The sequence below is a fragment of the Erithacus rubecula genome (genome assembly GCF_903797595.1).
Source record: "Erithacus rubecula genome assembly, chromosome: 10".
NCBI classification, from domain to species: Eukaryota; Metazoa; Chordata; class Aves; order Passeriformes; family Muscicapidae; genus Erithacus; species Erithacus rubecula.
The window spans coordinates 21,832,034-21,845,214 of NC_136662.1; the positions used below are offsets into that span (position 1 = coordinate 21,832,034).

The following is a 13,181-nucleotide window of genomic DNA, read 5'->3' on the forward strand; positions in this document are numbered from 1 at the left end:
TACAATATGAAAAGGATCTTTTATTAAATAATTTGTTGTACATTGTACCCAGCAACATAGAAATAAAATGAATCATGTAGTTGTAGTATAAAAGGAAAAGCGCCTCATTTTAGATTCTCACTATTCAAGATAACCCAATAAATAAAAAACCCAGATGTGATTACCATAATTTCACATTTAAATGCAATTATTAAAGAATTATAAATCAAGTGCATGTAGATCAATTAGAAGATCAAGCTCTTATAGAAAAGGGCTGCTGAGAGGATACTTGAGTTACAGGAAGATACAAGTATCATGTAGAGGCCATAAAATGATAGTATGAGCTGTGTTTAGAGTTCCTCCAAATGTAGAGCAGCTGCTTAGACCACATCAGGACCCTCAGCAGCTGAGTGAAACAGTAACACAAGGAGAAGTCCCTCCATTTTCTGCAAGGACACAAAGCTCCAGCCACACACAACTTCTGAACAACCAAAATCTACACCAACCCAAAAATCCACTTCCAAACAAGTTATTTTTTACCATCACACCTTTGTTGGGATTAATAAACAGCATCTTTGAAAATGCTGGCACTTACCCAAATCTGCAGCTTTACCCTCTTGTCATTCCTGTAAACTGTTTTCACCTTGAAGTCGATTCCCACTGTGCTGACGAAGGCTGGAGTGAAGGTGTCGTCGGCGTATCTGAAGAGGAAGGATGTTTTACCCACACTGCTGTTGCCAATGATCAGGAGCTTGAACATGTAATCAAAATTTTGGTCTGAAGTATCTTTCTGCCTGAATCTGGCATCTGTTACTGAAGCCATCTACAAAAAAATGACAAGCATGTAAAAAGAACAGATTTAAGAGCAGTTCAGCATTTGTTTTCCTTAACTGTGTACCATATGTTTAGGTTCTCTCCATTTTCTAATGTCATAACCACCATATCTGCTGACTAAAGAGGAGCACACTTTGAAATCTTCTTTTAAATCCTGGCTTTAATCCTGTTTAGTGTTCACTCGTGCTGGTAAGACTTCCAAACCCAAGAAATACACCTGTTGCACTGCTTTGTGTTTAACAGAATAACAGATGGCCACTGCAGATTGTTCAAATACTCATGGGAAAACAGCATTCTTTACTCCAGTGGCAGGGTGCCACTTCTGTTGCTCCAATAAACTGCAACCAAGAACTAAAATCTTTGACAGTGCATCCAACCATGCAATTCATCAAGCAGCCTCCAAGTTAAATAAATCTAAAATTTGCTTCTACCACTTCTACGGAAAAGTCTGCATTTCTAGTGCATGCACTACCACCATTTTATCCCTACAAAAGTTCCATTCTCAACATTTGCAGAAGGAAAAAAAAAAAGACAATGGGAAAAGATGAAAAAACAGGAATTTCAGCTGGAAACTTTGAAATCCAACACTTATCTACTCCTAAGACTGCAATTGGAATACACAGCACTGTATAAAATATGAGGGCACACTGTGGGTACAGACAGCATTTGGAATGGACAAATTATCCCTTTTAGATTTAGAAACAAAAAAAAAAAAAAAAACAACAGCAGAATATGAATCATTAAGGGCCACAAGCAGCCCTGGCTGCTCTAATGTGTGCAGCTCAGACACTTGGTGGGAGGAGGTAAGAATGATTTCTCATCTCTGGTTTACAGAACACAACTACACAAACCAAATTACAACAGAGGAGGAAAAAGAAACTTTACCTTTTAACAGATATACCACACTTTTAATCTCTCATGCTGTTTGAAACTACCACACATCAAATAAGCAAAGGTCTTGGCTCCTTATAACCAGTCACAGGATTGGCAAGTTGGAACAATGACAGCACAGGTCTAATTAGCAGCTACTCATCCAAACCAGGGTCTGGGATACTCATGTGCAATCAGAAGGCACTGACAGGTGACAGAAGTCTCTACTTCACCCAGCATCCACAGAAGTTAATTTTCTCCTCAACTCAAATTCACAGGCACCTTTAAGAACAAAACTCACTCCAATGTCTACTCTCAGCATGTGCCCAAATATCTTCCTTCTTAGCAAGTCTCACCTGCACACAGGACTTCACCCACTCACTGAAAAAAAACAGCAACAACAACATCCCACAAAACCAAAACAAACAGTTCAAAATTCACAACTATAAATCAAAATGCTATTCCAAGGCAATTTACATAGGGATAATAATTCAACTTAAATTTCCAACAGAGGGGAAACAAACCAAAAGCAGCCCAGTTTAAACTTCAGTACAATATGCACAACAGTTTATCTCAGATTAGACATGTGCAACTTTCTCACACAGAAAAGGGCTGGTGCAGCAGACATTTCGTCCACAGATTGCATTCACAAGGGCAGTTTCTGAAGAAATTTATCAGTAGCTCAATAGTGAGCAGCTGCACTGAATGCATTAAAATCTCCCCACAAGTATTTCTCTGTAGGATACAGCACAATTCTGATAAACTCTCTTCTGAACTTCAGCTGCTCTTCAGCCAAACTACAGTCCTTTGCAAGCACTCCAGAAAACACAAGCACAAATTTTCCTCTCATTAGTGTATCAGAAAACATCTCTTCTACCCATGTGTTGTGGTTCATAGCAGGAATTGCTAAAATAAAGAATTCAACATCTGACTAACTTCCATTCAGGCACTCAGGCCAATACACTCACTGCCTCCTTATCCTTAGAAATCTCAGCTGCAAAAATTATGAATGAGGCGATTAGTTGATTTGTATCATCACCACACTGGACAACAGAAAATTCTCTATTTGAGTAATTTATCTTCCTGATACACATTTTAATCTCCACAAATGCCATTGACAACACTCGTGTGCCTGCTAAAGAAGAAAAAAATAATTAAAATCTCTACTTCTCCATTCCACTCACACAGGCTTGAAATAGTGAGAAACCCTCATCACTTGAAGCCTGGTCTTTTAAAAATTCAGAGGCAGACCTTTAACAAAGATGTATTGCACTAATCATACAGGAATCAGTATCTTCTTTCTACCCCTGCCTTCCCAGAACCCTTCCACACACTCCAAGATGATCTTTTAACTGAAGCACTGCTGCCTCTATTAACCCTCCTAGATTGCTCTAATCAGAATTGTACCTGGCTACAAATGTGACTTTCAGATCTAAGCTGAAAAAACAATTACAGAATGTGGCCAGCTTGAGCAGCTTTGTTAGAAGCACAACACAGAGAATAAGATCAAATGATACTTGCCCAGAACATGGGGCTGTTGTCATAGAAGCACAACCCTCACTGGCCTCTGTGCTGGCTGAAGATGCTGCAGGTCAGTGCCTTGAATCACCAGAGGCAGTCAGAGCACAAAAATTTTAAAGAAAACTCCAGCTCCTTGCTTAAATTTGGCTTTTCCCTTTCCCCGCTAGTGAATAGAGTGAAACTGAAAGGACTTTCATACTAATTTCTGATTATCCTTCTGATGGCAGATCATTACTGAAGCTGTACTCCACCAGTACTCGGGCTGGAAGTGTTCACAGGGCTAGCCCTGAATTTGTGTTGGAATCCTGAAGCCCGGGAACAGCAGAGTTTTCCCCTCCTCTCCCTTTCTCTCTCCCACCTGTTGTCTCACTCCTGCTCCAAGCACTCCCCAGTCTTGTCAGCCCTGAGGACCCTGCAGAGAGCTGGATCAAAGAACAGAGAGATCCCAGATATAAATAAATCCTCCCACAGCTTCTCCTGTTTTGCAGGGCTGTTTGTAAAGTTGGTTCAGTTCCTGATCCCGCACGGCTGAGGGAGCCAAGCAGAGGGGACAGAGCAGTGGGAAGTGGTGGCAGTTGCTATGCTACTGAGAAGAAGGTCCACAAAATCACATCTCCTGCAGGCCCTCTGCACCTGGAGGAGATTCTGCAGCACAGAGAAATGGAAACAACACGCTGAGGTCAGGCAGCTCCTGTCCAAATCACCCGAAGGCTCACTGAGCCATTGCTCCCAGGGGATTGTCCTCCCTCCTTGGTCCAAGGCCATTTAACTGGCAGTGTAACCCCTGCTCCCTGGGAACACAGCCACAGATGCTCTTTTAGGATGGCTCCAAACACAGCAGCATCTCTGCTGTTTCACACAAACACAGAGCCCAAGGAGAGTTCTGTTACAGGAGACCAGGTCAAATACAGCTGGCACACAGAGGGCAAAGGAGAGGCTTGTGACTGTTTCCATTTTGACTGTCTTGGACTAATCCTCAATAAAACACTTATAAAGGAAAGATTTTGCTACAGGACATAAAACCCATTACACAGGAGGGGAAAAGCTGCCAATCAGATTGTCCTTGAGAACACTTCAGCATGAGACCTTGCATCATTTAGTTCTTTGCCTGGGTAGCCCTCTTATTTGTAGCTAAGAGCATACTAATATTGACACATTTCTTCCCCACGTGTATTAGCAATAGGAGCAAGGTCTCAAACACAACCACTTCCAGCTAGTTTTGTGGGAATAGACAGTTTTGTAGCTCTGAGATACCTTATTATTTCCCTATTGAGGAAAACACCTGCAGTGTGAGCTCATCTTTTATTAGACAAAGAAACCACATAAGAGCAGGATGCTGCAAATGCTCTAAAGCAATAAAATCTTAATCAGAGCTTATTAGCCACCGAAGAATATATTCCTAGGTCAAGGTGGCTCTCCTGCCTTTAGTTTCTATTTTGGTCTAATGAATTTTAAAAGAAAAAAGCCTGTTGCCCTAAGACACCTCCATGGGAAAGCAGCCTTTGTTGTTTTTAGTGCTCATGGAAATGTGTCACATAGATGGATCCACACAGCTGTGCTCCTCAATTTGTGACCAGCATCATGGTGAAGGCTCAAACTGGTTTCTAGTGCAACACAAAACATCAAAGTGCTCCTGCTCTTAGGAATCACTGAAAGTGGTCATTGCAACCCCTGCCTCTGCAACATTTTTTCCCTACAGCCATCTTCTGTAAAAGTTTAAAGTGTTGGTTTAAAATCAACTGATGTATCTCATCATTTACATATTGCCAGGAACAAAAGGCTAAGGTTAACTTTTAGTGTTGCCAGCCCTTACAGTTTTAGCTACAAACTAAAGGAGAGGCTGTTCTTTACCCTCTCACAGACAAGAAACAAGAAATTCAATTATTACCTTGGAAGGTTACATGTCTTTTTATTAGCAACCACATGGGTGTGTACACAGATGTGTTTCCATACCCCTTTCTCCCTCAGAACAGTGTGAGAAAGCCTGAATTTGGGAAATAGTCTCCTTTTCTGCTGTCAGTCACCCCAGTTAACCATGAAATCTGGTCACACTGATGCTACTTATACAGCAAACTATGCCCTAAGACACATTTGCAAATTCAAATTGTCATGAACCTGTGTATTCTCTACATTAAAACTTCTGGGCAGTTCTAGCAATAAAAGCATCTTTGAATATGCTTCATTTTTAAAGCCAAAACTGTAATTTCCTATATTTGTCTTGTGTTATTTACGACCAGTAACAATTTAAATGTGACAGTTTAATTGTTTCATCATCATCCACTAACACACATTTCTTTAATTAGGCAGATGAGAGGATGGGGTAAAACAACTCCTCTGTATTTCTACAGTAACCCATGAGAGGTGTTGCTAATGTGCAACATTCTACTCAAAATTATTAACACCTTGTATTTTTTCTCCAAAAATTCTTAGAAAGTGCATCTAAGTTTAAAATATTATAGTTCACAAATTACACATGCATGTCAATTTTCTATTATAAAAACTCACTCCTTTATGTGCTCTGTCATTGGAAAATAAATACTGTTTTCTTTTTCAGAAATTAAGTTCCATTCTCAACCAGATTTATACCAAGCAATGAAATTTTTTATAGCCAATGTGTGCTGTCCTAAGGATAAAGCTCATAAAGGAAATAAGGCCATGATCTTAGAGACTTTACAAACACTGTTCTACAAGAGAGATCTATGAGAAGCAGAAAACAGAGTATGAGCAATTAACAAAACTGCTAATAAACATTGCAAGCAAGTGATAGTTACCAATTTAGATCTATAATCCATGAGAGAGATGAAGGCTTTGCTGTAAGTATATGAATCAAGAGAGTGGTCACACTGTTGAACCTGCGATGTAGAAGCAAAAGGATTACAATGATTATGGTAAAGATGAATAATAAGAATTTAGGTAAGGGAATAATGGGCAGGCAGGTTAGGCTGGGAACACAGTGCTGTGTAAGGTCTGAGCTTCCTCCACTGAAGGTAAAGAGGAAAATCCTGTAGTGTACAAAGAGAACAGAAACAGTGTTTGAGTTAGTGATAGATATTAAGATAACAGCAAACATTTGAAGCCATCAGTTTAAAGTTTATTAAAGGGAGATTATCTTTACTAATCTAAAATTAAAGTTCCAGATAAATCTCATAAGTGGACAGAAAACCTTAGATAGGAATAATTACACATTTCCTGAAGAAAGGCAGCAAAGCAAATGGAACCAAGAAGCAGCTGAAATCTCTCTGTACACATGGGTGTTTTGCACAAAGCATGGATCAAAGTCTACCATGCTGCAAAAACAACTGCAATAGGACCTGGAAACATCTGCAACTTACAGCACATCTAAGTAATTAAGTAGTTGTTGTTGTTGTTATTATTATTATATTAATACTATATGTATTAATATTATTATATTAATAATTATTCCAGATTTTTTAGAGCAGAAAAAATAGTTGTCTTCTTCATGGCTAATACAATCTAAAGGCCAAGGTTGTGTCTGGTGCATTTACTCTCCACTAAGCCAGGGTACAACACCATTTGTCATCCTGGCTTCCATTATCTTGCCTTGTGGAAGCTGCCAAAACACCTGGGCACACTTGGACCTTATGTAAATAACAGGTTGCAGCCACCTACTCCAGGCCAGAGTTTGGATCAAAGACAAATCATTTCTCAGGATCCACACAATTGACAATCACCTCACTTGGCAACACGACAGCAGTTTGGTCTTGCCCAAAGTATTGCACATTTTTTGTTATCTGTTATGTTTCCTTCTGCTCTCACAGCCCTGCCCTCTGCAATAGCTGCTGCCTGTAACAGCCTCCGGCTCACTCTGCAGTACTGCCCAGAACCTGACTTTGGGGTGTTATCTAAATGACACTCAACTGACAGATCTAGAATAAAAATAATTAAACTTTTTACACAGAAAGTCCATGTTTATTACTTTTAAAATGTGAGCTCTTCATCTCAATGCTTCGTCTTTAATAAAATTCATTTATTAATGAGCCCAGAAGCCTTTATGAGAAGATGCTTGTAGTGCATCTGATTTGGAATCTAAATGCTACAAAAAAGTTCAATATATGCATGACAATTAAAGGATGAAAACCTTTAAGCAATGTCAGTGGTTATGTATTTTCATTACTCATTTAGATTTGTGAACACAGGCTTTAAAAACAGATTTTAAAGCTTTTTAAGAACTTGCTGGGTGTGGGGAACACGATTCAAGAACCAGCAGCTATCACTTTTTTTGCCATCTAACTTCACAATTACATTTGTTTGACTGTTGCTAGAAAGATTTCCTGGAGTCAAACACCAAGCCATGCCTCTCCCACTTCCTGCATGACATTTAACATCCTCAAAGTTCATTTTAGAGCCACAATAAAATTCTCAGGAAGGAGTAATTAGTCCCTCTAATATTACGACAAAGACAACAACAACAAAATTAAAGAAACAGAAGTTTTCACTTTTCTACTCTCTTCTTTTAGTGTTGAATGTTTGCCACTCTCTTATTATCACATGGTTGCATGTCTGTTGGCAAGCACACTACTCCACAAAATACTGAGAAAATTATTTAACAGTAAAAAAAATCTCTAATTGAACTCGGCTCAGGTCTCTCCCGAATGATGCAAGAAAGAGGGGATTTTAATCTTCTCTATGTCCTAAAGAGCAGATGCCGTTTTCCACAATTCCCTGGATATTCTGTTGAATTTTGGAATCCCAGAGCCAGCCAATGTCTAGGTCTACAAAACTGCAAGCTGAGGCTGACCTGAATCCAGCCCTGTCCCAGAGAACAGTGCACACTGACGAGGTTGATGGCTGTTACAAAACTCCCCATCATCAAAGCCCTTCCTTCCTGTCACAAGCACCGCAGCGATGGCTGAGGCAACAGAAATCCGGAATTCAGCCTCCTCCTCATTGGATCCCCAGCCTTACAGTTCTGCCTCTCTCAGGAAGGAACTGGCAATAGTGAAGTACTTCTGAGCACCTCACTGCTGAATACACTGAAGTAGCAGAGACACAAAAGCACCCTCAGCAACATACAAGCTGAATCTGTCCCAGCTGTGCTGCAAGACACGAGTGAGTCCCTGCTGATCCCTCCCCAGCTGGAAGGCAGGGCACAACTATGTTCTGCACTGGGATACAGTCCTCCATGGAGAAAGCCAGGACTGTGCCCTCCCACAGTGGTGAAAGATAAGGGAAGTTCAGGCACTTCTATCTGGAGCTAGAGTGAGCCATATGCAGATTCAGGTAGACACCCCTCCACCAATGAGCAGGAGACAGTTACAGATTTTTCTGCATTATTGGGTCTAAAACCTTTCACTTACAGGTAAAAACAAGCTTCTGTCCTCACCAAATCAAGTGACCAGAGACTGGAATTGTCTTGTAGAACCACCTGCAAACCAGAATCACATGGAGACAGGGCCAGCTCAGGATGCCTCTGCAGTGCAGAAGTCTAATTTGCTGCTTTTTATCCTCCTCTTCCAAGCAGAAAATCTGTGATGAATAAGTTAATTCATTTCTCTGTGCTATGATGTTCTCCCATGCTGCAAAGTAAGCCACCTGCTAACCGGGATTACAACAAGCACCCTCACACTTCCCAGTTTTTAATGAGCTAATACTTCCACACATAAGCCTTATTTCAAATATCAAACACTACTGCACTAAGCTAAGCACACATTTCCAGGAGCTCACTAAATATGCAGAACCTGAATACATTTTTACAGCAAAAAGCACACCTGAAATGACCAGTTCAGGACATTTTTCAGCATTAGCCATTGAAAACTGGCTCAAAAAACCCTACTTCTTCAGCCCAGCTAGCAACAAAGAAGAGACATGTACCTACTGGGGAGGACATGAGAGCCCTTCCCTGGCATCACAAACAGCCAGAGAGATGCAAGACCCTGAACTGTGATGCTGTGACCTGCACATTTAAATCTGGAGCTGCATGAAAAGATATGAAAATGAAGGTAGGAGAAACCATCTCTGAACTACACAGCTAACATAACTACGACATGACAGCCATCATGTTAACAAATACTAAATGCATTGCTTTGCTACACTCAAGAACTACTGCAATTAAAACCTAATGCTGATAAGGCTTCTCACTTTGTCACCTGAAAATATGCTGGGTCTGCAAAGAGGGCATCACCATTTTGTCAAAATTGCAAAAGAAGCTTGATTTTAATTTGGTTTGCCTCTCTTCTGACTTATACTATAAATTGTTCTGATAATACTGTCCTGAAGGCAGTGAAGTCCCAGCAAATGCATATACAAGAACCTCCAGGATAGCAAGCACAAACAACAGGAAATAAGAGCCTTTTAATTACACACTTCCAATACAGCAGTGTATGGATTCGATTTTGTACCCTCTATAACTCAATACCAGCGCTCCCACGATCTGAGTACAGTTACAAACACACAGATCAAAATTACAGCTCCAGTAACAATTTTACCTTAGAAGGGAGGGAAAAAATGCTCACAAAAGAATGTTATTTGGACAGAACTAATCCAGGCAACTCTGAAACCCTGCAAACTATTATTTGCACAACTGAGTGCAGTACTGGGTGAGGAATTAGTGATGAGAAAAAAAAGCAGGAGAAGTCAAAACCAGATCTGCCACCAAAGAGTTTCACAGAAACATGTTCTGAGACCACGGTCTTATGTTGTCTCAGGACATGGGAAAATCCACGTTAAAATTATTTCTGCCTCCCGCCCACCTCCCTTTTTTTCTTTTCTTTTTGGACAAGTTACACTTAATTTAGGCCAGATCAACCTGATGCACTGCACAAGAACAGAACACATCGTTGCTTGTCAGAAGGAAAGGACAGCGTGGAGATAGGACCTTGGGATGGAACAAGGTGGAGCCACTCGTGCCGGTGTTGGCGATCCCGCTGCGGTGCCCCCAGTGCCAGGCTGATGTACCGCGCTCACCAGCGGCACTGCCGGGCGGGCAAACAGCGGGGGAAACCAACGCACCGCCCCAGAATGCACGGCAAAAAAAACACCACAGGCGTTTTGTGCGGCATCAACTGGACAAACTGGAGTGTTTATACTTTTTATGAGCTAAATTAGAAGACGGATCCGTTTGGCTTGCTGCGGTGGCTGCGAGGGCGGTGTGGGTGCGGGCAGGTTCGCTGCTCCGCTGTTCGGGCGGGCAGATGCTCCCCCTGCGGTGAGGGCTCGGGCGGGCTGTGCTGTCCGGCCGCAGCGGGTCCCTGCCCTGCCCCGAGCAGCCAGGACCACAGCGGGTGCCGCGCTTCCCGGCAGTGCTCCATGGCCGAGCGTTGTCACCTGCTCCCCTGCCCGAACCGGGCACTGCCCGGGGTGACGGGCACGGGCGGGTTACGCACCAGCTGGAGAACAGCCGGGGAGGCCCCGCTCTCCCGCTTCCCCCCCGCCAGGCTGAGGGTATTTTAGAGATAAGGCGATATTATATCGCCTCTCATTGCTGGGAAATGTTTATTTTAGAGATGGAACTGCTGTTGCCCTCTCCGCCCTGCCGCTCCCGAGGGCTGCCCGTTACACCGCACCTCGGGGCACAGAGTACGCACCCGCTCGGGGCGCTCACCCGCCGGGCACCTCCTGCTTCTCGTCCCGGGGAGCCCGGGGACAGTCCCGACGCTCGGGGCGAGGAGGGCAGGAGGAGTTTGTGGGTCCCGGTGGGGACATGAGGAGAGGAACACCGGCAGCCCCCTCCCGCCACCTTGGAGGGGAAGCAGCCCCGACGGCGCGGGAGGAGCCCCCTCAGAGGGGCCGCGGCTCTTACCTGTGGCGAAGGAGCGGTGGCGCCGAGCAGAGACGGGACGGGACGGGACGGGACGAGACGAGCGGTGCCGAGCCGTGCCGAGCCGAGCCGAGCCGAGCCGAGCCGAGCCGAGCCGAGCCGAGCGGTCCCGCGGCCGCTGCTCGCGTGGCGGGAGCCGCCCCCCCGCCGGTACCTGGGGCGGCCCCGGGGGCGGAGCACGGCGGGGCGGGGGCGGGCAGCGCGGGAATGGAAATCGCCTCAGGCGCTCCTGGAGCCCCCCGGGCAGGAGGAGCGTCCCGGGTGCGACCCAAACTTGCCGTTCTTATCGCACTTTCCGCACGGGTTGGGGTTCTCATCAGTAGAACTGTTAACTCTGAAGCCTGGGGTTGGCGGCTGTGGCATCAGGTGCTACGTTTCTACTGGTGAGAAGACAAAAATCGAGGCAGCGGCTGCGATCGAAGTCGCTCACATGAAGGAGGTCTGATTAAGCGGTTGTGGTGGACTCTCTTAGCTTTAAAACCCTTTAAACCTCAGAGAGACCTGACTGTGGTCAATTCCTTTCTAGGAAAGCAAAATAACCTTTAGAGATGATGCCCTAGACAGAATGAACAAAATATTGGGGTTTTAAAAACATACTAAACATTATGTATGGCATAACTAAGAAGGTGCTTCCCTAAGAGCCAGCAGAGATGGCAGGATTTAATCGAGTGCTTCAGCACAAACACAAGGTCCTGCTGGGCCTCGGGAGACGCTCCCTGTGAGGGGAGGCCAGAGCAGGAGGGGCTTTAAGGTACTGAACTTGCAGGGTTTCTGTCTTCAGGCAGCACCTCTGAACTCAAAACCCTAAAATTTGAGGGTGCAGACGTCTCTTCACCCTGCTATGACCTCCAGAGCACTTCTGCTTTCTCCTCAGTCTCATTGTGCCTTTTGTTTGATGTGCAGTGCTTCGACTCAGCTTGGACACTGCCCACACAGCACAGGAATTTTGTCCACTTGTAAAAGCTTTTTGCACATCTGGTGATCTCCAGCATCTGATCCTCAGCTCTGATCTTCGGTGGTCTTCAGACTGGCTCACAGGTAAGCCAGCCCTTGGAGCAGCTTGAGCTTTATAACAGGTCAGCCACTTCAAAGGAGCCTGACAATTGATTTATTGCTACTTTTTGCCCAGGGCAGTTGACTAGTTACGAGTATCATGAGAATGCAGAAAAGCAGGGAGCACAGTAGTGCTATATAACTAGCATATAGCTAAGGTGAGCACTTCAGGAACAATCACAGGAGAGATACTGAGCAGCTTTAAGAATCATCTCTCTGCAGATCAGAGATGCCATAGAGCTTCTCCATTTTACTCAAGTCAGAACTATCTCCCGGGTGGCCCAGGGGAGAATTCTGCCCAACATTAGAGTAATTTTCTACCCTCATCTAGGATGAAAATACATATCTACCATCAAAACCCCGACTAAAATTACTGTTATATAAACCAGGCCCTGGTTCAAGCCTTAGGCAAACTATCAGCTTTGTGTAGGCAACTGGAAATAATCAGTGTAAAAAAATCCCAAACTCATTACAACAAGTATTTCAATGACAGCCCAGAAGACTTGACACCTATAAAAGTCTTTCTAGCTCTTTGCAATCCTCTCATTGCTCTGGGATAGCTGATCTCTGCCTTTGCCAAAACCTGACTTCTCATCAACACAGTGTGGGTAGAGCTCTTTTCTCAGTCTGCTGGCTGATCCTCAGTCTAGAAAATCATTGTGATCCCACAGCCCTATAAGCACCAACACAGAATGCAAGTGGTCATGGGCACATACCTGCACCTTTGATGCAAAGGACACATCATGGCTGAGACTCACTTGGGCATCTGGCAGTGAATACCTGATTTGACACCCCATAACCACAGCCATAAACTCAGAGTCACTGTTCAATCCTAATTCCAAAGGCTTTTCCAGATTTCATGCCTCCCCTGAAACACCAATGTTTACCTACAAGCCCTTTCTTAGTCAGGTATAACCAAAAGAAGTCATGCACCCAGGTAATCAGGAGACAGGGGAATATGCAGTGATTTTTGCTGTCTATCACCTTGTTTAGAAACATTTCTATAATTTATGGAGTGAATATTTTTTGCTCTTCTAGTGCACTTTCCTTCCAGGTTTTAATGCTGTACAGTCATGAATTCCTGACACCACTTTCAGTGGGGGAGATCTTTGTTATTTAAGATTTATAGATGGGGAAATAAGGAAAC

At 43.7% G+C, this 13,181-nt stretch overlaps 1 protein-coding gene across 2 annotated transcripts in view; it reads right to left on the minus strand.

The window, feature by feature from the left end:
* RAB3B (RAB3B, member RAS oncogene family) overlaps positions 1-11,149 on the minus strand; it is a 49,176-nt gene extending 38,027 nt beyond the window's left edge. Inside the window, exons 1-3 of one of the 2 annotated variants that reach the window (XM_079314573.1) lie at positions 10,964-11,149; positions 5,976-6,056; positions 575-802 (exon numbers count right to left, since the gene is read on the minus strand). In XM_079314573.1, coding sequence (XP_079170699.1) covers positions 575-802; positions 5,976-5,996 — 249 coding nt within the window. In that variant the 5' untranslated portion in view covers positions 5,997-6,056; positions 10,964-11,149. The remainder of the gene's footprint in view (positions 1-574; positions 803-5,975; positions 6,057-10,963) is intronic. The other variant, XM_079314574.1, reaches the window with a different exon arrangement.
* Between the last annotated feature and the right edge of the window lie 2,032 nt (positions 11,150-13,181).